The sequence below is a fragment of the Ovis canadensis genome, chromosome 2 (genome assembly GCF_042477335.2).
Source record: "Ovis canadensis isolate MfBH-ARS-UI-01 breed Bighorn chromosome 2, ARS-UI_OviCan_v2, whole genome shotgun sequence".
NCBI lineage: Eukaryota > Metazoa > Chordata > Mammalia > Artiodactyla > Bovidae > Ovis > Ovis canadensis.
The window spans coordinates 75,406,689-75,432,731 of record NC_091246.1 but is presented as its reverse complement, the minus strand read 5'-3'; the positions used below and the strand labels follow the sequence as shown (position 1 = coordinate 75,432,731).

General features: G+C 37.6%; 1 protein-coding gene across 2 annotated transcripts in view; it reads right to left on the bottom strand.

Annotated features, from left to right (window-relative positions):
* KDM4C (lysine demethylase 4C) overlaps positions 1-26,043 on the bottom strand; it is a 404,611-nt gene that overhangs the window by 139,206 nt on the left and 239,362 nt on the right. For both annotated transcript variants that reach the window (XM_069574114.1, XM_069574115.1), the window contains 3 exons: positions 19,316-19,497; positions 17,478-17,691; positions 15,454-15,530 (listed from right to left, as the gene is read on the bottom strand). In XM_069574114.1, the coding sequence (XP_069430215.1) occupies positions 15,454-15,530; positions 17,478-17,691; positions 19,316-19,497 (473 nt within the window). The remainder of the gene's footprint in view (positions 1-15,453; positions 15,531-17,477; positions 17,692-19,315; positions 19,498-26,043) is intronic.

Here is a 26,043-nt window from a genome sequence, read left to right as displayed (position 1 = left end):
AAAACTTTTTCCATCAAATATGTGTAATTTAAAATTCTCTACTTTTTTTTTTTTACTTAAATGAATATTTTAAAAGGGCATCTATGATTTCTACTAGTCTTTTAGTGTACCCAAACTTCCTTCCAACCTAACCTGAAAAGATACTAAAATTGTTTAGCCTTGCAGAACAAAATAAATAAATACAACTCCACAGTGAATGCTCATTGACAGCCCTGTTTTATCTAATGTTTATGAGCATGGCTTTTGTAGGAACAGTAACACCCACTGTAAAATGACTCACTATTATAAAGGTACAGATATATTGCTAGTCAACTAATGTTTCCTAAAACCAAACCAAAAAATGCTGAAATTTCTATTACAAAATGATTGCTCCAATAGTGGCTGCTCCTCCTGCCTCCCAAGTACAGCACTGAAAGAGCTATTCTGTTGTGTACCCCACCCCAGAGCAGTTAAAAGCTGGATGAAAGCGTGAAACTTTAGACCATATTCTGATATTGTACCTTTCCTGCTTAGAGCCTTTTCCCTCACCTAATACCATTCACAACATCCCCTTTTAGCAATACCAAGGTACTTTTAAATTTTGGTTTCATAAAAAAATCACCACTGAGATGAACAGAGAGTATATCAATTTACAACATGGAGTGGTTTCTGTACAGCTCAGTTATTAAACCATGAAAAAGAGTGTTTATAATCAAAGTGCTGACACAACATTAACAACAATGGTGGGAAAGGCACTGTTAGAATATGACTATCACAGTCGTTCATTATTTGTCCTAGAGGGAAATCATGTTCCAATGGCTCTTCTATAAAACATCAGTTAAAGAAATGCCAATACAAACATTCTCAAGCTGCCTCGTAAGGAACTCTCATTTTAGCTGACATATCCGTAAGTGACACCAAAGCCAATTTTCAGTGCTATAGAAAAATTACAAGATTGAAGTATCTCCCCACACCCTTATTTATCTGACATGCTCATAATAGAAGTGCACAACCATAAAATAGGGCTGTCTAAGCTGGGAAAACAAAGAGTAATTAATCACATTAACGGAAAACTAGCTTACAAAATGCTGATCAACAAAACATGGAAGAACCATTTCTGAAGATGGGGCTCATTTATTAGGCTTGGAGAGAGGTTGGAATCCATGTTAGGACAGGGCTGGCATGAATTCTGAGTGACTAGGAAATTGAATTAATGAAATGAATGAATGAAAAACTTTCTTGCCGTAATCTTCTGAAAGGAAATTTCACAGGCTCCAATGAATTTTATACAAGCAAGTGAGTTCCTTAACTTAGATGCTCACACCTAATTTGTATTATAAGTAAAAACATAATCAACAAATACTGGTTAATCACCATGTTATGTCCTAGACACTGGCCAAAAGCTATGAAAGATACACTCTGGCTAGAAGAGTAGACACACTAAAACAGTAGATTATTTATATGGTAGAGGATGTTAAGCATCATGAGAGTGGGCCATGGAGTTCTCCAGGGAAAGGTGTTGGTAGCAGATGGCCTTTTCTAATGGCTAAGGTCGTCAGTAAGTAACAGGAAGAAAATCTGATAAAGCTACATGGTGCCCAGTCAGTCACTCATTCATATCTGACTCTGTGATCCCATGGACTGTAGCCTTCCAGGCTCCTCTGTCCATGGAATTTTCCAGGCAAAAATAGTGAAGCAGGTTGTCATTTCCTCCTCCAGGGGATCTTTCTGACTCAGGCATTGAACCTGTGTCTCTTCCATCTTCTGCATCGGTAGGTGAATTCTTTACCATTCCCCACCTAGGAAGCCCTTCATAAAGCTTCGTAGGCCTTGAAAAAAGGTGACAGCTTGAAGCCACTGGACAGTCTGAGTACACCAAGGACATAACCTGACTTACATGTTAACTGTTAAATGTTAACTTACATGTTAAATCCCAATTGCTGTGTTGACAGCAGACAATAGTGATTCAAGGGTAGAAGTGAGAAGAGAAGCTAGCAGATTTCCACCATACCCAGGAAAAAGTTAATGAGTAGATTAAGTCTGCATTATGTCAGCTGAGGTGACCAAGAAGTGGCCAGAAGTGGCCAGGATTCAAGATTCATTTTAAAAGTAGACATGATAGATTTATTGTCAAACAGATGTGGAGTATGAGAAAAAGAAAGCATCAAGTCCAACTCTATCAAGTTTTTGGCCTCAGCAGCTAGAAGGCCTGGAAACAAGAAAGGCTACAAAAGAAGATCTGGAATTCAGTTCAGGAAGGGTGAATTTGAGCTGATGGACATATGACAGGAGATGCTGTCTAAAGTTGGCCATGTAGATGAGACTGAGCTAGACATAGGAATGTCCAAGCCACCAATGACTAGATGCTGTTCACAACTATTAAAGCTATGAGATGGGATGAGATGACTAGATGGATTAGTGTGGAAAAGAAACCCACATTTTGAATTCTGGGGAGTGAGAGGAAGTGACCAGTAAAGAGGAAAAGCAGGAGGGCAGGATCCTACAGGTCAACTGAAGACTGCTTCAAACAGGAAGCAGTGGTCAACAGCAATGTCGAAGGAAACACAGGGCAAAATCTATAACTGAAATAAATTTTAAAAAGAAGTGGGGGAGAAGAATTGGAGAGAGTGAATAAAGATAAGCCTTTCAGGAGTTTTACTATAGTTACAGAGGCATGGAGAAACAGGGTGGAGCTTGTAGGAAGAAAGAGAGGGTTTTTTGGTTTATTTGAAGATGGAAGAAATAACAACTTGTGTGGATGATAATGAAAATCATCTGGAGAAGAGATGTGGGTGAGAAAGGGATGAATTACTGGAATTATGATCCTGTGTATAAAAGAGAAGATGGTGTTAGACAGAAGCAGAGATATTATAGCTATGACGCAGGTTGAAACCTTAAGGTCTCTACTGCTGTCTTCCCATTTCTCTATGAATATGAAGAGACTTGATGAGGTGAGGGTGAGGATGGGGGAAATATGAAGATATGAACCAGTCAGCCAAGAAAGGGGTAGAGAGATTGGATGATGAGAATGCAACATGAATCATCCACACCAGTGAAGACCTACCTCCAATTACAACTGAAAGCAAGAGCAATCTGCATTATCGGGTGTTTCTCCACAGGCATTCAGCTACAGGGTACGGGTACAGAGCAGGGCTGGATTTACCAGGGTTGAGTTATACCAATGTAGAGTAACAAAGTCAGAGAGTGGCAAGGGAGCTGAGAGTATGTGTAAAAAAACACAGCAGCTTAAACGGAAGTAACGACAAGACGGGAGGGAGAGACTGTGAAAAGCAGGGAGCTTCACTGAATCACGGGTCACAGTGAGGTGAAAGGGTTGCTAGAGGCCTGGAACCAGAGGGTGTGGGCTAGAGACACAGAAGGTAGTCAGAGAAAGCTGACACTGAAAATACAGCATGCCTAGTGGAATGCCGAACAGTTGAGAGTGTTTCAAAAGACTATGATACATCCTTTAGTTCTCTATTACTGTAATAACAAATTACCTCAAATGCAGTGACTTCAAACAACACAAAGTTCAGTAGGTCAGAATTCCAAAATGGGTCTCACTGGGCTAAAATCAAGGTGTCAGCCAGGTCACTCCCTTCTGGAAGCTCTTGGGGAGAATCCATTTCTTTGCCTTCTCCAGCTTTAAGGAGAGCCTGTGTGCCTAGTCCTTGGCCCTCCTCCTCTACCTCCAAAGCCAGCCAGAACAGGCCAAGCACTTCTCACAACACATCCCTCTCTCTGCCCTTTTCTGTCCCCTTTTTCTTCACTTATAGGACCCTTCTGACTACCCTGCATGCAACCAGGTAAACAGAATAATATCCCTATTGTAAAGTCAGTTGGTCAGCAACCTTAATGCCATCTGCTGCCATAATTCCCTTTTCATGCAGTGTAACATACAGGATCCAGGGATTAGGATGTGGACATGCTGGGAGGGGACAGGGATCTCACTACATTTTAACTATTAAAATGCAAGCATATAGCCATTTGAATGAAAGGACAATTATGGAAGAACAGGAAATCATAGTCTATGTTTCAAATTACACCTCTTCCACCTTTTTTCTTTCTGATGCCATTCCTTACTGCAGTGTAAAAATTACCTTGAAGTGTACAGAGCACTTATCTGATAGAAGACCAGGCACACAATGGTTCAATGTTAGGAAGAAGTACTCCAATAATTTAAGACTGGCCAAAGTAATCTACATGGAACTTCACAGTATTTACCTAATAGTATTTCCGGGATCCTGAGCAAAGTACTTAAAATTATACAACAGTTGGCTTTCAAGTAAAATCCAGCTGGTTTATTCTTTCTTCCCACCATGACCTTCAGTAACAAACAGCAAAATACATGATTCCTTCATCCTGCCACTGGACTAGTTTTTGCCATTCATGAGAAATGCATGCAAGGCATTTTTCCCACTCCATGCTTCCTGAGGATCTCTTTCCTCATTGCTAAGGAGATGCACCGGGCAGCCCAGTGACCTCGGGGCATGCACACCCTGGTGTGCAGTACAGTATGCTATGCTCCCCATAATGTCAGTCATTATTCTTCTTGACTTTACTTGTGCTCTCTGGTTGAAGCACTTAAGATTAATGAGGCATTTGTTCTCAATCAAGAAGCTGTTTATGAATATAGTTCCAGTTACAATAAGCTATGTAGACTTCTCTTTCTTTCTCTGCACTACCAGGGGGGTGGGAGGACTGGTAGGGAGGGGATGCTATTTATTGAGCAAAAGGGAGAAGAATGAACAGGAGAGGGGAAAAAAAAAAAGATTGTTGACTTTTTTAGCCTATAAGCAGTCCCTAACAGAAAAGCCTCCACATCATAACTATGCTGTCAAGAAAATTGATATCCTCCAACGTGCTGTTCTGTTTGGTTAAAGTAAAATAATTATTACCACTCTGGCCTTTGTGAGCCAAGGTTTAAGTTTGCAGCTGTTCAGAATAATCTGCCTCCCTTGGAGGCAGAAGGTGATTCTGAACTCAAACGTGTTAGCTCGAATGTGAGAGTATGGTCTGGCAGGCAGCTTCCAGAGACACCTCACTAGAGAGGAGCAATGGCACAAGCAGACACTTGGCTACACAGAGCCATGGTCTCTAACAAGAACACAGTCTTCCTTTTCTTGCTTTTTCACTGTTTTTACTATGCGTGAGGATCAAAGACAGCCTCTCACCACGTGGTCTTGACAGGAGTCCATGAAATGAAAAAATAAAAAAAGCATAAAACACATCACAGGGTGCAGGAGTGTTGCCATGACCTCTCAAGGACATAAGCCAATAAGATCTAAAAATCAGTGGCTCCAATCTACAAAGCTACCTCAGAGCTCTTTGTTAAAGAAAAATGTCAACTCGGTTGTCAGTTGGGAAAATAGATCCAGGAGATCATTCAACTCTGGAAAATGTCCTCCAGGAAGAAACTAGAGTTGATATGAAACAGTAAGGGCACTTCTCTGATCAACTGCCCAATAACACTAATTATTCCATACTAAGTATATGACCAAATAAATACACTATTAGTGTTGACTTCATTTTCAAAGTAAACAAACTGAAATCATTCAAATACATGGTTCAAAATTAGGTCAGTTATTCAGCCTTCTTTCCACTCTAAAAACAAGCAACTGAGGAAAAACAAAAATGATTCTGGGCCTGGGAATCTAGAGGCATGAGTACCGCCATGAGTCTGGGCTCTCTTACCATATAGAATGGAGAGCCTGGGCAAAGGACTCACTCTCTCAAACCACTGACTTAGTATCTGTAAAATGAGACTTCTGAGATAGATGGAGAAACGTGCAGTCTCTGTCAGCATTAAATTTTTTTGGAAGCTAGGAAAACTGAAAGCTAGTATCCTTGCTACTTAGAGTAGATTATATTTAAATCAACAACTATTCTGAATTTGTAAGTCAAAAATGTTTAAATGGAAGGTTTTTTTTTAAATGCAAGACATCTAAGAGCCAAATGATGGACAATTCTAACATCTATTATCAGTACCACCATTTTTTCTTTTTTTTGGCAGTGCTGTGTGGCATGTGGGATGTGGGATCTTAGTTCCCCAACCAGGGATTGAACCCATGCTCCCTGCATTGGGAGCATGGAGTCAATCACTGGAAAGCCAGGTCAAGTTCCTGTAACACTAATCTTATCTAAGGAGTTGGACAGAAGAAATAATGGTTGTATTATGGAATATGGTAATTCTCAACTACATACATTTTCTTTAATGATCACTACCCTAAGAGAACTCCCGTATCAGAGAGAGAGAAGAGAAAGTACTGCCTTCAGATTTAACAGAGGGACTTCATGGGTCTCAAAGATAACTTAGCAACTTTCTAAGAAGTTAATCGTTTTTACCTGAGCCTTAGCAGTTGAGATTTAAGACTACAGTATTTTCCAAGACTAAGAGTTCAGATAAACAAATACTTTTGAACAAGTGAAAAAGACTTTTTTTAGTTCACAAGCTTTAGCAACATTATGGGGGTGGGTGGTTTAAGACCACTACCTCAGGTACTTCCAGATTTTAATTTTGTGATGATGACTCACGAAGAGAAAACATTTCACTTTCTTTCAAAAGCCAAAACAATAGCTATGTCTAAGCCTTGGGGGGCATGAATGGCAACCATTACTCAATCTATAGATGCCACTTATTTACAATCAAGCAATAAGAATAAATAAACAGACACTAAAATGTTTTTAATCACTGCAATTGCATATTCCACTCTTTGTAAGAGGAAAGAAAATGCTAACACCAAATGATCATCAAGGTACAGTTTGCTTATATCTTTTAGTCCATTAAAAAAACAAATAAGCAAAATAAAGTGAACAGATGTGTGACCAAGGTGAAAACTTTATTTCATATTTACTTTTTGATTTCTTAAAACTATTTTGAAGAAAAAAAAGCAGAATACTATCTATGCTGCTTATAATATATAATGCAACTTTGTTATTGTACAGAGAATAAATGCTCTTAAATAAATAATAAATGTGTGACAAGAATACACAGAAATACTGTACAAGAAGGTCTTAATGACCCGGATAACCACAATGGTGTGATCACTCACCTACAGCCAGAAATCCTGGAAGGTGAAGTCAAGTGAGCCTTAGGAAGCATGGCCACAAACAAAGCTAGTGAGGGTGGTGGAATCCCAGACGAGCTATTTCAAATGCTAAAAATGATGCTGCTAAAGTGCTGCACTCAATGTGCCAGCAAATTTGGAAACTCAGCAGTGACCATATCATTGGAAAAGGTCAGTTTTCATTCCAATCCCAAGAAGGGCAAGGCCAAAGAATGTTCAATCTGCCATACAGTAGAGGTCATTTCACATGTTAGCAAGGTAATGCTCAAAATCCTTCAAGCTAGGCTTCAACAGGACATGAACCAAGAACTTCCAGATGTACAAGCTTGATTTAGAAAAGTCAGAGGAACCAGAGATCAAATTGCCAACACCCACTGGATCACAGAAAAAGTAAAGGAATTTTAGAAAAACATCTACCTCTGCTTCACTGACTACAATAAAGATTTTTATTGTGCGGATTACAATAATCTATGGAAAATTCTTAAACAGATAGGTATAACAGACCACGTTACCTGTCTCCTGAGAAATCTGTATACAGATCAAGAGGCAATAGTTAGAACCAGACATGGAACAAAAGACTGGTTCAAAACTGGGAAAGGAGTACGTCAAGGCTATACATTGTCACCTGCTTATTTAATTTATATGCAGAGTACATCAAGCAAAATTCTGGGCTGGGTGAAGCACAAGCTGGAGTCAAGATTGTATGACAAAGGTCCATATAGTCAAAGCTATGGTTTTTCCACTGGTCACGTATGGAGGTAAGAGTTAGACCATAAAGAAGACTGAGCACCGAAGAACTGATGCTTTTGAACTGTGGTTGTGGAAAGGACTCTTGAGAGTCCCTTGGACAGCAAGGAGATCAAATCAGTCCATCCTAAAGGAGATCAGTCCTGAATATTCATTGGAAGGACTGATGCTGAAGCTGAAGTTCCAGTACCTTAGCCACCTGATGCAAAGAGCCAACTCACTGGAAAAGACCCTGATGCTGGGAAAGATTGAGGGCAGGAGGAGAAGGAGGTGACAGAGGATGAGATGGTTGGATGACATCACCAACTCAATGGACATGAGTCTGAGCAAACTCCAGGAGACACTGAAGGACAGGGAAGCCCAGAGTACATCCTGGATAGGGAAGCCCTAATTACATGGGGTGGCAAAGAGTTGGACATGACTAAATGACTAAACAACAACAGCAACCTGGTTTACTATTTCATTCTACAGAATTTTTTTTACATTTTTTTTTAACTTTTTCATTTCAAAATCTTACCTTTTCATAGCATGGCAATATCTACTCAAGAATATAATATGCAACTGTGCATTCTGCTGTATTACATTCAAATAAAAATATTTAAACAAATTCTTCTAAATTAAGAGTAAAGGGATATATTGAAATAAAAAGAAATCCAGAAGATACTACATAATGCATATAAAATCCAAATAGTAGAGCCTGAAGTAGGCAAGTTGATTCCTCCAGTTCCATTCTTCTTTCTCAAGATTGCTTTGGCTATTCGAGGTTTTTTGTATTTCCATACAAATCTTGAAATAGCCAAAGCAATCTTGAGAAAGAAGAATGGAACTGGAAGAATCAACTTGCCTGACTTCAGGCTCTACTACAAAGCCACAGTCATCAAGACAGTATGGTACTGGCACAAAGACAGAAGTATAGATCAATGGAACAAAATAGAAAGCCCAGAGATAAATCCACACACATATGGACACCTTATCTTTGACAAAGGAGGCAAGAATATACAATGGAGGAAAGACAATCTCTTTAACAAGTGGTGCTGGGAAAACTGGTCAACCACTTGTAAAAGAATGAAACTAGATCACTTTCTAACACCACACACAAAAATAAACTCAAAATGGATTAAACATCTAAATGTAAGACCAGAAACTATAAAACTCCTAGAGGAGAACATAGGCAAAACACTCTCCAACATAAATCACAGCAGGATCCTCTATGATTCACCCCCCAGAATTCTGGAAATAAAAACAAAAATAAACAAATGGGATCTAATTACAATTAAAAGCTTCTGCACAAAAAAGGAAAATATAAGCAAGGTGAAAAGACAGCCTTCTGAATGGGAGAAAATAATAGCAAATGAAGCAACTGACAAACAACTAATCTCAAAAATATACAAGCAACTCCTGTAACTCAATTCCAGAAAAACAAACGACCCAATCAAAAAATGGGCCAAAGAACTAAATAGACATTTCTCCAAAGAAGACATACAGATGGCTAACAAACACATGAAAAGATGCCCAGCATCACTCATTATTAGAGAAATGCAAATCAAAACCACATGAGGTACCACTTCACACCAGTCAGAATGGCTGCGATCCAAAAGTCAGCAAGCAATAAATGCTGGAGAGGGTGTGGAGAAAAGGGAACCCTCCTACACTGTTGGTGGGAATACAAACTAGTACAGCCACTATGGAGAACAGTGTGGAGATTCCTTAAAAAACTGCAAATAGAACTGCCTTATGACCCAGCAATCCCACTGCTGGGCATACACACCGAGGAAAACAGAATTGAAAGAGACACAGGTACCCCAATGTTCATCGCAGCACTGTTTATAATAGCCAGGACATGGAAGCAACCTAGGTGTCCATCAGCAGATGAATGGACAAGAAAGCTGTGGTACATATACACAATGGAGTATTACTCAGCCGTAAAAAAGAATTCATTTGAATCAGTTCTGATGAGATGGATGAAACTGGAGCCGATTATACAGAGTGAAGTAAGCCAGAAAGAAAAACACCAGTACAGTATACTAACACATATATATGGAATTTAGAAAGATGGCAATGATGACCCTGTATGCGAGACAGCAAAAGAGACATAGATGTGTAGAGAGGACTTTTGGACTCTGAGGGAAAGGGAGAGGGTGGGATGATTTGGGAGAATGGCATTGAAACATGTATACTATCATGTAAGAAACGAATCGTCAGTCTATGTCGGACGCAGGATACAGGATACTTGGGGCTGGTGCACGGGGATGACCCAGAGAGATGTTATGGGGAGGGAGGTGGGAGGGGGGTTCATATTTGGGAACGCATGTACACCCATGGTGTATTCATGTCAATGTATGGCAAAACCAATACAGTAAAGTAAAATAAAGTAAAAATAAAAATTTAATTTAAAAAAATCCAAATAAAACTACAGTAAGGCCTTGAAGTCACTTTTTTTTTAAATTAAAGTTTCCTTGAGCATATAAAAATTACACTGATCCAGCCAATAATTACCAATGTCACTTCAACTCCTGTACTTTTCTGTAACTCATCACCTTTGACCAGATTAAGAAGTACAGAAATAAATTTAGATTTCATGAAGGTGCCCAATTCTTAAGGAAAACTAATTAAAGCAAAATGGAAATACAAAACAACACAGAATCAAAGGATTTCAGGGTCAGAAGAGGCCTTAGATAGTCGTCTCTAATCGAACCTTCTCATTACATTGCTTTTAAATCTTCCTCTAATTAAGATTTTAGATTTCAGGTATGTGAGTTACTATGCCTACCCTGCCTTGCCCTGCAAGAATTATATAAGGTAATTTAAAAAGTTCCCTAGTAAGACATAGCACAAAAGACACTGGAAGTTTTCACTGACATTGAAAAACAATAGCACCGGCTTAAAGCTACCATGGACAGAAGATTGACAACTCATGATTTGTCAAAGTCATAAACCTGAGCATGACACAACTTTCCACGATATAAATTACCAATCTTCCCACGCAATTTCCATTCCCATTCACACCACTAAAACAAAACCTCATGTTCCTCCTACCTCAAAAGAAACATCCAAATTTCCCGAAGAGAAACCACCACCAAAGAACTCTACTATCCCTAAAGTTTAACCTCTTAACCTGCTTTTATTTTGTTTTTAGAATTCAATAATATAAATCCTTTATAAGATAGCATAGGAAATCCTTCTGTGGTTATTAGCATACTACCTTTTAATACTCTACAGAATATTAAGCACATGAATTATTACTGTTTAGGTTAAAAGCATTCAAGTTATCAGTTCAATCCATACATTTAACTAACATCCTCCTTCATAATTAGAAGTGAAGCTCTAACACAGAGTTCAGGTATTTCACAGAAATACTCAGAATTAAAAATAATTTTTCCAAGTAGGAATAAAAAAGAAAATGGTGGGGGAAAAAAACTTGAAAGAAAGCAATACATATTCAGCATTTTTACAGTGTCAATACTGTATTATGTTTTTAATTAGCAGTAACTTAGTAATTATAAAATGGAAACTGATGAACAGATTAGACATAAACTCTAGTGATTTAGGTCAAAAGTAAATAGATACAAATTAAGACTCAAAATAACTAGAAACACATTCCAGAATCACAGTGTTGACATTCAACACCTAAAAACAGAACTTGGTAATGTTCAGAATATGCTCTAAAGTGCTACTATAATGAAGGAGTACAAACGCCTCCAAAATGAATCACATAGTCACAAAAGAGCTGGAGACAAAACAGAGCTGAAAATAAAGCATTCTAATAAAGCTGGGTTATAAGCTTAACATTTAGTACATAAATGCAACATTTAGTACATAAATGCAGGTACAGCTCTCATACAGGTCTATTTATCTGAGCAGTACTGAAACAAGACAAACAGGCACAGAGCAATGATATTTAATTAGAACTATGAGAGCTATAACCTTATGTCACAAAAGTCAGGTAGTTGGGGAATTTCTTAACTGTTTCATTTCGTTTCACTTGAATTTGGGCATAGAGCCAGGATTCTAGAATCCAAGTTAGGGTGTAATTCAAAATTTGTAAGTCATCTCTTTCTTTACTATACAGTTAAGGCTGCAATATAGCCTTTTGTTGCTCATTTTAATTGATATAAGTGGATAAAGTAAAGAAAAAAAAAAGCAAAAGCAGATACACTGAGGACTAAACCAAGACTTCTGGAAATGATGAGAATGCTGAAGGTCACAGAAATGATCCAACAGTACACCAGGTATTAGGAGTATTATAGAGAAATGAGACAAAGTTCTGGCCTTCAGTTACTGAAAAGCTAACAGGGCAGTTTGGCCCACATGACTTCCACTCCTTAGAACTGGTAAATAAAAAGACAGCTGGTCTGTGACCACCAATTCCAGCACATCTGCAACTACCAAGCCCAACTACCTGTTAATGTATGACTTCAGTTAATTAGCTAGTTAATTAATTTATTTATGGCCTGGATTTGTTGAAGTAAACCTTATGATGCCTTTACGTCAAAAATGTAAATAATTGATACTTACTTATATGATATAGTTACTATTACAGTTTCCCTCTTTTTCTCCTGTTTCATTGAAATATAATTGACTTATTGTATAAGTTGAAGTTGTACAATGTGATAACATGATATATCTCTATATTGAGAAATCATCACCATAATAAGGTTAGTTAACACATCCATCACCTCACATTAAATACCTTTGTGTGTGTGCGTGTGGTGAGAACATTTAAGATCTACTTTCTTGGCCACTTTCAAGTATCTAATAAAGCACTGTTAACTACAGTCATCATGCTGTACATTACACCATCAGAATGTACTTGTAATTGAAGTATACACTCTTTGACACTTTCACTCATTTCCCTCATTCCCCCAGCCCATGGCAACTACCAATCTATGCTCTGTACCTATGAGTTCAGGTTTGTATTTCTGTTGTTGTTGCCTTTTTTTTTTATTCCACATGTAAATGAAAGCATTCATTATTTGTCTTTTTCTGACTTATTCCACGTAGCATAACACCCTCCAGTTTCACCCAAGTTGAAATAAAACAAGAGAATTTCCTCCTTTTTTTAATGGCTGAATAATAATCACTGTACATATGTGTGCATGTGTGAATGTGTTTGTGTGTGTGGGTAGAGACACTTTTTTTAATCCATTTGTCCATCCATAGGTGCTCTTTTTAGTCTTTAATTTTTATTTTTTGATCTTTAAAAAATAGAACTACAGCATACGATTCTCACACACACCTTATGAAAATAAATATAAGGTGTTTCAGGTACCCTCTTCTTACCTGTAAGATTTTCAAAGCAATAATCATTAAAGGAAATATAATTAACTGAAACAATCACATTTGTTGTATAAACATATATCTCAAGCAAAGTACGCTACTGGAACCTTTTGTATTCACGATGAACAAGCCTTACTTTCACAAACTATGTTTAAAACAGAAAATCCCAGGAAATACTTAGTAATCAGAGTCAGTGAACTAAAAGCCAGCATTGAAATATCATTTGACTTCAGCCACACTGTTAGATTTCCATTAGGTTCTTTTAGAGCTTCCATCCAAAAGGAGATCCAGTGCTCCTCTGGAACCTAAAACTGACAGTATGAGATTGATTCCTAAGAAGACAAGTCTAAGTGTACTTCCCAAATGCAACCACTCCAGCCACAAAATCCAAAGAATCATACTTAAGTGCTTAGTAAAATATAAATATTGCAACACTCAATGCTATACTAAATAAGGGTGTTAAAGCCAAACTATTATCAGTTACTTCTCTGCAATGCTTAAAATGAAATTCAATTATTTCTCAAGAGAAAAATTTAGAAATAGAGCTTTCATGGACAAAGTCCACTCAGAATGGATAAACTGGAAAAAAAAAAATTGGCCCACTGTGAATTTAGATCATTTCCAATTAGAGCTAAGAAATTATGTATGTCTGAAAAAAATCAATGCAAAGTTGTATTCAAGAGCTCCTGTCTTTATCGCAAATTAAGAGAGATTTACATGGTGTCAATATTAAAATACAAAAGGCACACTGTATTTTCTCAGGGTGCAGAGAGGTTAAGATTAATAGAAATATGCTTTAAACCAGAGGTTAAGATTAATAGAAATATGCTTTAAATCAGTTGCATAGAGTGATTAACCTACGTATTTCCTTCTGAAGACATGCTAAAGGAAAACAACATAATTGATAAGAAGCAGCCTTGGAATCAGAGTGGCTGACTGAGGCCTAGCCCTGGCACTGCCATGCAAAGGACAGTGGTAACTTGGGGTAACAGGACTGCTTGGTGTGTGAGCATGGGAGCCAAGCAGTAACTGCAGATGGAACAGAGAATTCTTCATGCCTTGGTGCACTGAATTAGAGTAGCTCTAAATTCTAAACCTACACTTCAGGGTGAAAGAGGAGACATCATCAATAAAACTGACTCTACAAGACTTTGCTTTGGCTCATATAATAGGAATAGAACCAGCATGGTAAACAAGAGCTGAATATATATATTACAGCAGGACTTCCTGGCTGTTTTAAAGATGCTGTGCAGTTACACAGTTTTTGTCAACGTGATGATCAACCAAATGGAAGTATCAAAATGTTATCTGGGCCCACTAATGGAAAGAATTCTTAAGCTGGAGATATTACCTCTAATATTACATAGATCAGATTATTTGGACTATAAAGGTGGTCCATATTTTTCCTTGCTTTCCCCTCACTATCCAAAGTGAATGCCAGCAATAAAATCATACAGAAAGTCATTCTTATAGATGCCTTTAATTTATAGTTACCATATGTCTATTTCCACACTGAGAGCTAAACATATATAATCATGACATAAATTTTCATCATGCAGAGCATGGTCCTTACATTGCGCCTCAGGGTTTTAACTTTGACTGCAAGGAAATTTAACCTATTGTCATTAGAGATCATTAAGGAATAAAGCAAAGGCTACTATTATAATCAAAATGAAGCTGAGCATCTATTCTGAGATCAAAAATGAGGGACACAGTCTTGAGGTCTGACCGGTCTCCACTTTCAGCAACGTTCTGATAGCTCTTGAAAGAGAATTTTTAAGAAAACTTACGGCAACACATAATCAAACTGTAAAATGAGTAAACTGGTAGATCAATGGAATGGAGTGCAACACTTGGGTATAAGCTAAAGCTTCTATAGTATCTTCAAGGAAAACAGTTTAGGTGAAGAGAAATCTGTGTTTCCCAAATGGAGAATAATTTGTTCTAGTTTCTGTCTCAAGTTCACAGCAATGCTTAGCACAGAACACTTTAAAATTTGCTAAAGTATGAAAGTATAAATGAATAAACAGGGAAAAGCTCATGCTAGTGGAATAGCTGTGAATGAGCATTGTTTCCTCAGAGGTCCCTAGAGATTCCCATCTTCACTGTCACTCAGAATACTTATTTTCTAGAACTGCTGGGAAAGAATGTGAAGCAGTATTTTGGACATGCTCTAAAAAGCTGCTAGTCTCTGTAGGTTCCTGAGCAGAGGGTGATGTCTAGAAATGTATTTAACATTTCCACAGTAGATACAGAGATACTCAGTAGGATGATTTGGAAAGAGAAGACTAAAAGAACAGGGAAGGGTGAAACTGCACACAAAAGTACATGTATCACTAGATTTAAACGGACCCACAATGGATGGAATGAATAAGCCACTTACTGCTGTCCATGCATTTCTTTTGCACCGGGCACATAGCCATCCATCACAGATCTCATGAGAAGGGATTCCATAACAACCTACAAAATAATAGTATGGATTCATTAATTAAGCCTTTTGTATTTTGAGAATATGACACATTTTAGCCACTGAATAAATCAAATCAGAGCAACAACCTACCATATCATTTTTGATTCTCACTGCTTATAACAAAACATAAACAAGGCTGGCTCAGAGACACTTTTGGTTCTCACACCTTATACCTAACAGGGTATCACTGCCAGGAAGCATGAGAGTGGGCATCTTAACAGTTATCAGTGCTCACACTAGTTATCATAAAGAATATTAATGATAATACTTGAATGGGCAATAATAAAATCTCTAAACTTTCAGGTCTAGTCCTTTACTCACATTAAACATATTTCAAAATAAGCTGCAATTCATGAAGCAAAGTTTGGAGAAGTTTTAAAATGGTACAGTAAATAAACTTTAACAAAATATTTCTGAACATAAAATTATATGCATAAAATTAATGTAATTTAAAACTACACTTCAAAAATTACATTTAATTAGCTTTCATTTCAGTGATACAAACAAAGGATACACAATTCATGGTTGGTGATGAAGAGATATGTTCAATTTTACTTGTCTATTCAGTACATGCCTGACTCAACAATTTAAAGAGATGGCTGATGATGTAAATACATGATATATGTAGCAATTATATGGCTTGAACAAACATGTGTTACTCTGGCTTCCTGAAAAAAGAGGGCTTTGAAAGATTTAAATGAGTAGAATTTAAAGAAGTAATTTTTAATATAAAATTTCTATAAAATTTGTCTTGCGAAGGGAAAATAACAGAAATGTAATTACCCAAAGAAAAGCCTATAATAGTTAACCAAGATCATAAAATGTTTAGTTCAAGCACATGTTCATAAAATATTATGGATAAGTTGCACAGTTAGTGCATTCTGTAGTCAAGATTAAATCCTAACTTGTTTGTAAAATGATGCTGTGCCTCTCATATACATATAACAGTGTAGAGTGAGAGAGAGAGAGAGAGAGTGTGTGTGTGTGTGTGTGTGCGCGTGCACGTGTACTGAGTGTCTTACAGATTGAGGAAGTAAATAAGAAGTTTTATATAATTATATTTCAAACACATGTTCAAATCCCTTGGGGAAGCTGAAAGTATCTAATAAATAAATGCTTGATAGCCAGGCAATTTCAACCTTAATATAAGACTGGTATTACTGTGGGATAAATACAGAATGTAATACATCTATTGTAAACCATTCATACCACATTGACAGACTCACACTATACCTAAGAATGTTAATAAAACATGTGACTTGGTAAGAGCTTGAATATTAAAATGCTTTAAAATACAATTGCAATGTATAACTGATTCATTTTACACATTTTAGAGGGTTTAGATGACAGAGTAATCTATAAAAATGTATTTGCCATTAACACAATTATGTAAAAATAGCAAATTGAGACAGGTATAGAGCCTAACCATCTCAGTCCTGGGGGAAAACAACTCGAAGGACTGTTTTCCCCAAAAGGAAATGAAGATCTCCCTACTCTTACAAAGAATAAAATTTTAACTCAGGAATTAAATTTAACAACAATTCCCTAAATCACCAAAAGAATATTCGTTCTTTTTAAAACATACAAAGGAAAATAGTGATGAATCAACATAAGAATCAACCTTATAAAATTAAGGTTTTATAAACTATATCTTAAGTAAAATTCAAGCATGTGAAAGGAGTCCCATGATGACTCCACATGGGGACCCCAAAGAAACAAACCATCAGACCTGTTCTCCACTGATACCACGTAAAATACAAGAAAGGACGAATATACCTTTCATACTTTCATTAGAAGAAATATGAGGAAGAATGACCTAATCATTAATTATGCCAACAGTTCACTGTGATAGATTTGACAGGCTGCAGAGGGGTGAGAAATAAAGACTACGTGAAGCACTAAAAAGCCAGTGATGAATGACTGATAGACTCATTTACTTGCATGAACCCGTACGCGGCACTTTGCACAGGAAATCAGGAGGCTTGTTCCATCCTCTTCCAGGAAGGCGTTAGGAGGAGAATATTCTATATTTTCTTCACTATAAATAAAGCACATCTCTGGAATGAGGGGCTTAGTCTTTCCTCCTGAAGTCACCACTTCATCTAATTTTGTCTCCCATCTAGAATCATTTTCTTCATTGCTGCTATCTGGCTGAAAAACACAGTATTTGCAAATGAGCACAAAATACAGACAAGAGCTGGAATCACTTGCTTTGGACAGATCCACAAACAGCTATTTCATTTACTAATTTTCCACTTCTGTATTGTTTCTTCTTGTCCTTGTCCTCCAACTATCAGCTCTGCTCCCCAGGTTCCCATCCAGAAGTCAAGCTGAAGGAACAAGCAGAGATTCTATACGCCCACTGTTATAGAAAGGGATGAGCTACTAAAATTATGTTCTTACAGACAAAGCTGATGAGAAGCAATGATCCTTCCAATGAACTTTTTTTGATTCTTTATTTGCACTAGATTAATAGATCTGGTTTCATTTACTGAAGAATCTTACCTGGTTACACCTGAAGGAGAATCTTCAAAGACCTCAGTTTTAATTTGTATGACAGTATTTAAAGAGTTTTTGAAGGTTTTTGTCTCATCAAAAAGTTTTAAAACAGCAAGACAGAAAGATCTAGCAAATGACATTAGATAACAAGGCATAATATGCAAACAAAATTGTCATCTCTCATCAAAATATAAGATATCCATTGTTTATTTGAATATAATTAATGAACTATCTTATCCCCAGAAACCTTATGTTAATAAATTTCCCCAAAACTTGTAATTTCAGTTGGGATTTTTTAATCATTAGGGAAATATGCAGGCAGATTATGATACAGAAATAAGAATCAAAACAAAGGTCAATTTTTCAAGAAAACATAGAAATTTAATGATAAATAGGAAATAAAAATAAAGTTAATCAGTCCCTAAAGTCACATTCAGATGAATGAATGAACTACTTCCTCTATTCACAAAGTTCTGAGAATGTGGCACATTACGCATTTTTATGCTCTGAAATGTCTGAACAGAATTACTTCATGTAGAACTTTAAGAACAATGTGATCTTGAATACAATATTTCTGATTCTATTAGTGAAAATATAACCCAGAACACAATATTCACATCAATGCACTTTATAATATTGTATCTTAAAACAGACCTAGTAGTTCTACCCTTACCAGATTCCTAAAGATCATTTTGTTTGTGTTAGTGCTGAACAATGTTGGCCCTCTGTGATCTAAGATGCTTTTGGCATAAAATATATGACATGACATCTGAAAATAATTCCATGAATAGCTGGCTGATGGGATAAACTGGACAATTTGGTTTGCATTGAGTCCTGCTGTGTCTTTTGCATGTTCTACATGGAAAGAAGAAGAGAGATATTTCAAATGTGAGCCCAGAGCTGACATATGATTGAGAGTAACATTTTCAAACATAAAGCAGAGACTAGGTCTAAGTTCGCTCTTTGCAAGCTTCTACTATTTTGAAGCTTTAAGGTCTGTGTTTCTTGGTGAAGTGGGTAGAAGGAAGGTTGGAATTAACGGTTGACTGAAATAAATTAAGACATTAAAAAGTGATAAAGCACTGTTAAAGAAAAGTCTCTCAAGTGGCAGGCAGGAATTCTGTTTGCTGCTCTATGATGGTCATTAGCTACAGAAAAACTAATGTTTTCTTCACCATGTGCATACTAACTGTACAATGATTCACCTGTGTTTTTAGAGCCACACAGAGTGTTATAGTGAAAGGAAACGTGGGCAGGGGCCCCTCCCACCAGCTACCTTGTAGTAGGGCATGAGCAGAGCACAAATGGCACAGTATGGCTCCATTCTGCCCATGGCTGTGTTATACTCTTGCTCGGCCACAAAGTTTGGGGACTTCGTCTGCCAAAGGTGAACCAGAGGCTTTGCCCAAGACTCAGTTTCTTCCACTTCTTCCTCAATCGATGGAACTTCAGGCAACTCTGAAGAGAAAGGGCATGAAAACACAGTGAGCAGGGTCAGTTCAGTTTGGTTCAGTCACTCAGTCGTGTCTGACTCTTTTGCAACCCCATGAACCACAGCACAACAGGCCTCCCTGTCCATCACCAACTCCTGGAGTCTACCCAAACCCATGTCCATTGAGTTGGTGATGCCATCCAACCATCTCATCCTCTGTCATCCCCTTCTCCTCCTGCCCTCAATTTTCCCCAGCATCAGGGTCTTTTCCAATGAGTCAGCTCTTCACATCAGGTGGCCAATGTACTGGCGTTTCAGCTTCAACATCAGTCCTTCCAATGAACACCCAGGACTGATCTCCTTTAGGATGGACTAGTTGGATCTCCTTGCAGTCTAAGGGACTTTCAAGAGTCTTCTCCAACACCACAGTTCAAAAGCATCAATTCTTCAGCGCTCAGCTTTCCTTATAGTCCAACTCTCACATGCATACGTGACTACTGTAAAAACCACAGCATTGACTAGACAGACTTTGTTGACAAACTAATGTCTCTGCTTTTTAATATGCTGTCTAGGTTGGTCATAACTTTGCTTCCAAGGAGTAAGCGTCTTTTAATTTCATGGCTGCAATCACCATCTGCAGTGATTTTGGAGCCCAAAAAAATAAAGTCTGACACTGTTTCTACTGTTTCCCCATCTATTTCCCATGAATGGGACTGGATGCCATGATCTTAGTTTTCTGAGTGTTGAGCTTTAAGTCAATTTTTTCACTCTCCTCTTTCACTTTCATCAAGAGGCTCTTTAGTTCTTCTTCACTTTCTGCCATAAGGGTGGTATCATCTGCATATTTGAGGTTATTGATATTTCTCCCAGCTATCTTGATTCCAGCTTGTGTTTCTTCCAGTCCAGCGTTTCTCATGATGTACTCTGCATTTAAGTTAAATAAGCAGGGTGACAATATACAGCCTTGATGTACTCCTTTTCATATTTGGAACCACTCTGTTGTTCCGTGTGCAGTTCTAACTGTTGCTTCCTTACCTGCATACAGGTTTCTCAAGAGGCAGGTCAGGTAGTCTGGTATTCCCATCTCCTTCATAATTTTCTATAGTTTCTTGTGATCCACACAGTTAAAATCTTTGGCATAGTCAATAAAGCAGAAATAGATCTTTTTCTGGAACTCGCTGGCTTTTTCAATGATCCAGCGGATGTTGGCAATTTGACTTGTGAAGTCAAGTGTGCCTTAGGAAGCATCACTACGAACAAAGCTAGTGGAGGTGATGGAATTCCAGTTGAGCTATTTCAAATCCTAAAAGATGATGCTGTTAAAGTGCTACATTCAATATGTCAGCAAATTTGGAAAACTCAGCAGTGGCCACAGGACTGGAAAAGGTCAGTTTTCATTCCAGCCCCAAAGAAAAGCAATGCCAAAGAATGCTCACACTACCGCACAATTGCACTCATCACACACGCTAGTAAACTAATGCTCAAAATTCTCCAAACCAGGCTTCAGCAATGAACTGTGAGCAGGGTACTCAAGGAAAAACAATTACCGTGATCATAAAAGATGCACACATTCCAAGTACCTGTGATATTAATGTTGGAGTGGAAACCAGAAACGAAATTGGCATCATCCTCATCATCGAGCACTACCTCTGATTTGAGAGCCAGACAAACCAACCCACTTTCCACACCTTCCCTATCCACACCCCTCCTCTCAACTCCATGACTTCTTGTTTCTCGTGCTACCCCGATACCTCCCAGGGTAAGAGTTTTAATATGTGCAAGAATATCTTTCAGCTAGCACAGGAATTCACTACCCACTATCTGCATTACCTATATTTTTAGTTCCCTGGCCTAATACAGCAGATGATTTAATTTAAAATTATTAATTTTATTTCATTAATTAACTTTTATTCAAAATTCATGACAAATACCATTTATAGACTGGCTATTATGTGCCAAGCAATATAGTATCATTACATGGATATAAAAGATAATACCTAAGCCAAATCTCATTTGTTCAATATGATTCCCCAGAGGGTCAAATCTCTTTAAGTATATGTATCTGTTAACATGAAAGGGGCAGAGATCCATTCCACAAAAATGTCATTTTACAAAATTTTATAGAAGGCCAGAAAAATACAAAAAGATATAATAGGCTATGAGAAAAAAATTCCTCATGCTTATAGCAGAGGACAGTGTATCAAAACAATGGCAGCAACCACAGCTACATCCAGTTCTTAATGTTCACAGCTGTGACACACTCTAAACTTCCTCTCCAGTAGCTGTCTCAGTGCTACTAATAAATACTGTAAAGCAATGTCTTCAAGTCCCAGAAGGGGTATACCCATGATCTAAAGAGCTCCTGCCCTTGCCCTGGTGACTTACCTGTGTTAAAAAAAAAAAAGTTTGCTGAAGTGGAAAAGTAGGAAGGGTTAAATGAGACTAAAAATAACTCTAAAAATATCAAATGCCAACTGAAAAAAAAGGGAACAATCTTGTTCCTGTTTCTGTGGTGGTGGTGATGGTATTATCCTTATTATTACTATTATATACAATAGAAATGTTTAACATTCAGACAGGGACAATGTTTGAAACAAAACAAAAGCTAAGAATCTTTGTCTACATTTGAAATAAAAGTAATCTGATGCTAAATGTTTCCACCTCTGTTTCCTTATAATATATAATAGCAGACTTACTGTGAAGAGTAAACTTTGACAAATCAAAGATGTGAGTAAAAGTTAACTAGGAACTTGAAATAACATTGCATTTAATGACTAATATACACTAAACGTGAGAGCTAAACAAACAAGCAGAATCCTTGGGCTTGAATAACTTGGATTCCACTTATTGGTTCACAATAAATTTATCACATCACTTGTTTCATTATAAAAGACCAAAACTAACAAGATGAATGATGCTCTTATGCATTCAGTTGGACTTGGTTGATGTGATGAGTTCTCAAAATAGTTTTAGGGATGAAGAAAATACTATTTAATTCCTAAAAGCCTTGGGAAAATGAACAAGAAGTAGGAGAAAAGAACAATTCTCAACAGTGGAGCCAGAGAACAGGAGTGTGTGCGCCACTGTCTCTGGCAAGACTTGACCTAGGACAGCCTGACACATCTTGAGCTTGTCCTCAAACCTCAAACTGACCCGGTGGAAGACCCTGCTCCACAGCTGTCCATCTCCCAAATGAGGCCATACTCTGGCCCAGAGAGCATCTGTCTTCTGTTTGGATGCTCTCTGGGCCAGAGTATGCAGGGAACACCATGACTATAGAATCCTGTGAATTAAAAGCTGCCTGGCAATGACACTATGCAGCCCCCAATACAGGAACTGTCAGTTCAGAGACTTCGTTTCTGTTTGATTGTTTGTTTGTTTAAGGACACGCCATGAGGCTTGTGGGATCTTAGTTCATTGACCAGGGATTGGACCTATGGACCCAGGAACCCAGCAGTGAAAGTGCCAAGTCCTAACCACCGAACCACCAGGGAACTCCTCAGAGACCTAACTTGAAATTGAAACTCTGATTCATAAGGGCTGTGGCTTTCTGTGAAGTAGATTCTCATGGTGATCACAGCTTTCTCACCTACTTCAGGTTTTTTTCTTTTTAATACTGAAATGAAATAGAGAAAGTAAAATTTCTTTTTAAGCTCCAAAAGTATTAAAAGTCTTTATAAACTTTACAATGATATATAACACATGTATTATATATAATCCACCCAGTCATCTTATTTTTCATATGATCTGTTTGTCAACTCTATCCTGCAATATTTTATGAGGGGGTAAAAAAGAGACTACACTTAATCATAAGTACATGATGATGACTATACAAATTTTAACTTAGTTTTAAAAGTCAAACACATTGGCATATTCTTGAAGGTAAGTATTTTATCTTCCTGAAATTACCTCATCAAATTATTCATCCCTCTTCTATTTCCAAGCATTCTCGCCTGCCTTTGAACCAAGGCATTGTTCAAACATAGACTAACCTTGATTCTTGCCTTTCCCAGACTCATGATATTCATAAATATTCTGGGGAGGAAAGTCTTAAATATTCTGGGGGTAAAAGTACCTTCAGGATATTTAAATACTCTCATCATCACACAATTCCAAATGAAACTCTTCCCTTTCAGTCTCTAAACACCGCTCCTATTTCTGGTCTCTTTTTAGTGCACCTTCATCCACTTGCTTTTTAAAAAAGATACTTCTTATCTTTCAATATACACAAGTGGGAGAATGTTTTTTCCATTGTAGTTTTTAAATATTCTGATCATTTGGCATCATATGCCTAGGAATTTCCTTTCCTCTTCCTCATCTTCAACTATAATTGGCTAATGAACCTCTAAAGTTACACTGTGATCTCACCTGTATATATTAATATTTACCTCACTATATGAGGCACTATAAGATTTTTAGATTTTTAAAATATCAAATTACTTCTCACAACATGGCAGATATTAAACATACAAGGACATGGACACTATACACATTTAATGAATCCAATGTTTTTTATTACCATAATTACCTCTTTTTTAACATATGCATATATACCCGCATAGCAACATTCAGAAGCTCTGAGTCTCATGTTGAAAGCCACAGTTTGCTGTAGAAACAAAGAGTAGGGCAAAGGAAAGATACTTGGTGCAAATGCATCAAAGTTTGCGAAATCTGTGAAAATGTTATCAGCATAAGACTCCTTTCTTTCCCAACTGTATTCTCAACACGAACAAAAGAAGAGCTAACAGAGTAACGGCAGTTCTCACAGCAAGGTCTAGGAGATACATAGCACAATTTCATGTGGTCTGTACAGTCAAAAATACTTGCACAATAACAGAACATGTTACTTGCCTGTGTCACCCTGATGATTTTTTTAATGGTGACATAGGAGCAATGAAGGGTAAAACTGTTGGTGGCTTAGCCTGAGTTAAGGCAGGGGCTCCAATGCAGTCATGATATACTTGATTATCTCAAATTTGCAGTTGAGGGTGAGGGAGTTCTCATAACAATGTCTTGATGAAGAAAAAAATATATCAATTTTATTAAATTTGTGATAAAATGGGATGTATGCATAACGTACTTCTGCTGTATACTGTAGTTCAATGGTTATCATGGGAAAAGGAAATGGACAAATAATTGAATCACACACTGAATGACCTGCCTTTTTCATGGAATACCATTTTTACTTGAACAAATGATTAACAGACAAACTATAGTAATTCAGATTTGGGTATCTGGAAGAATTTTCATGAAAGTGAACAAAGAAAGCTGTCATTTTAATTTGGAAAAAAAAAAAAAACTACTGATAATATTTTTTGACAATGGTGAAATTAAAGCTTCTAAGTCAAAATTATAACTTCCAAAAATGTGTATCCACTTATGTGAGCCAGACAACTTCCCAATAATTAAAGCTATTTCTTATGGAATTGATGGTGATAATAACATATACTTTTTTATAGTATAAAAATACCTATATGACATATATCTTTGTTTACCAATATATGACATTACAAAATCACAGACATGTAGAAGAGCCAAAGTGCAAGAGAGATCAATAAATTTTCAGTTTAAAAGAGAACAAAAGGATCACTGATGGGATTCAGATTGCATGTTGCAATTAGTCTTTAAAAAACCACCTTGTGTCAAATTTTGTGTAGTGTCAAAGAATACACATATTAAAATGGTGGGCAGTCCTAAGATGGCAGAGGAATAGGACAGGGAGACCAGTTTTTCCCCCACAAATTCATTGAAAGACCATTTGAACGCTGAGCAAATACCACAAAACAACTTCTGAATGCTTGCGGAGGACACCAGGCACCCAGAAAGGCAGCCCATTGTCTTCGAAAGAAGGTACGACAAAATATAAAAGATAAAAAGAGAGACAAAAGAGTTAGGGACGGAGACCCTTCCCGGGGAGGGAGTCCTAAAAGAGAAGTTTCCAAACACCAGGAAACCCTCTCACTGGCAGGTCTGTGGGGAGTTTTGGAATCTCAGAGGGCAACATAACTGGGAGGAAAAAATCAATAAATAAAACCCACAGATTATACACTTAACTGCAACTCCCAGCAGAGAAGTAGCCCAGACACTCGCATCCACCACCAGCAAGCAGGGACTGAACAGGAAGGCGCAGGCTGCATTGCTTAGGGTAAGGACTGGGCCTGAATGCCCTGAAGGCAATCTGAGGGAGCTAACCTGAGACAGCAACCCAAACCATGGGACTGCCAAGAGAGAGAAAGAAAAAAAACAGGAAAGAGAGAGAGAGTACTTTCCTGCAAAAAACTCTAACCTAAGGCACTGCCAAGCCCATTCAAAGAACAAAGGACTGTGCAAATACCAGAGGAGAGCTGCTGCTGCTGCTAAGGTCACTATAGTTGTGTCCAACTCTGTGCGACCCCATAGAGAAGAGCTAGCCAGCAGTAGACTGGCTCATCTCCTGCCAGAGGCAGGGAGACAGGCAGGTGACAGCCAGAGCCGGAAGGCAAGGGGCATTCTCTACCAAACTGCAAGCAAGCTCCCAGTTGCTAACCAAGTCTTCCTGGGATCCTGGATGGTTGACATCCACCAGGAGAGTC